The sequence below is a fragment of the Schistosoma mansoni genome, chromosome W (assembly GCF_000237925.1).
Source record: "Schistosoma mansoni strain Puerto Rico chromosome W, complete genome".
Classification (NCBI taxonomy): Eukaryota; Metazoa; Platyhelminthes; class Trematoda; order Strigeidida; family Schistosomatidae; genus Schistosoma; species Schistosoma mansoni.
Window position 1 is genome coordinate 9,533,800 of NC_031502.1, and position 844 is coordinate 9,534,643.

General features: G+C 28.9%; 1 protein-coding gene across 1 annotated transcript; it reads right to left on the reverse strand.

The window, feature by feature from the left end:
• Window positions 1-464: 464 nt before the first annotated feature.
• Smp_187860 (hsp40-related) lies at window positions 465-585 on the reverse strand (the record flags this gene model as incomplete). The annotated part of the gene is made up of 1 exon (XM_018788470.1): window positions 465-585. A coding segment is annotated over one exon (121 nt), but the record flags the coding sequence as incomplete, so codon positions are not given.
• Window positions 586-844: the final 259 nt, after the last annotated feature.

Sequence of the window (844 nt, forward strand, 5' to 3'; positions counted from 1 at the left end):
CTATAATTTTTTTAAGTGTGCACCTTTAATCATTTTCACGAGCTTTGGGTTGAATTAATTATTGTAGAGCAACTAAATAACTCGAAATCTGAAAGTTTTTATGCTTAAACATTAGTCAAATTCATGGATGAGGTTGCAAAAGGCATACCAAAAAGGTATTTCATTAAAAAAAGAGGCAGGATAATATTTTATGTAACTCATCAAATCGATATTCATAACTATCGTTATCATTATGAAAACTAAGAATATTTATAATTCTTTATCACATAGATGCATCATTTATAAAATTATTATCATTTAAAAGGCAGAGTTGTGAAGAAACATAAAAATTCTTGTTGTTATTCTACTTCGTTTAAGAAACCTTTTCTTAATTCCATAAATATATATATGAAAGAGAGAGATATCCATAAGTGTCTACTATGACTCCGAAATGATAGAAATATTATTGTCCAAGAACAGCAAAATTATCCAAAAAACGCTCTTTCAATATTTAACTTTTGATCGCCACTTAATTTTTTAGGAAATTGAATATTGAATCGAATTCGTAAATCTCCTTTCTTCTCTGGATTATCAGGTAATGGCATGCCTTCACCTGGCACTACTTTTTCATAGTTGGGACTATAAAATCCATGTTTTGCAAAGATAGAAAGATTTATGAATACAGTACATCAATAAAGAGAATGAACAAAATGAACAATCTAATCTTGAACTATTCAAGGCTATTATTTGAGTCATTGATGAGTGTGAGTTGCACAAAAACTGTAACTAGGAAGTACTACTCAAGTCGGATACATGAGTTTTAGATCATATAATAAAGTGATCTCTATAACTCTTACTAGACCTA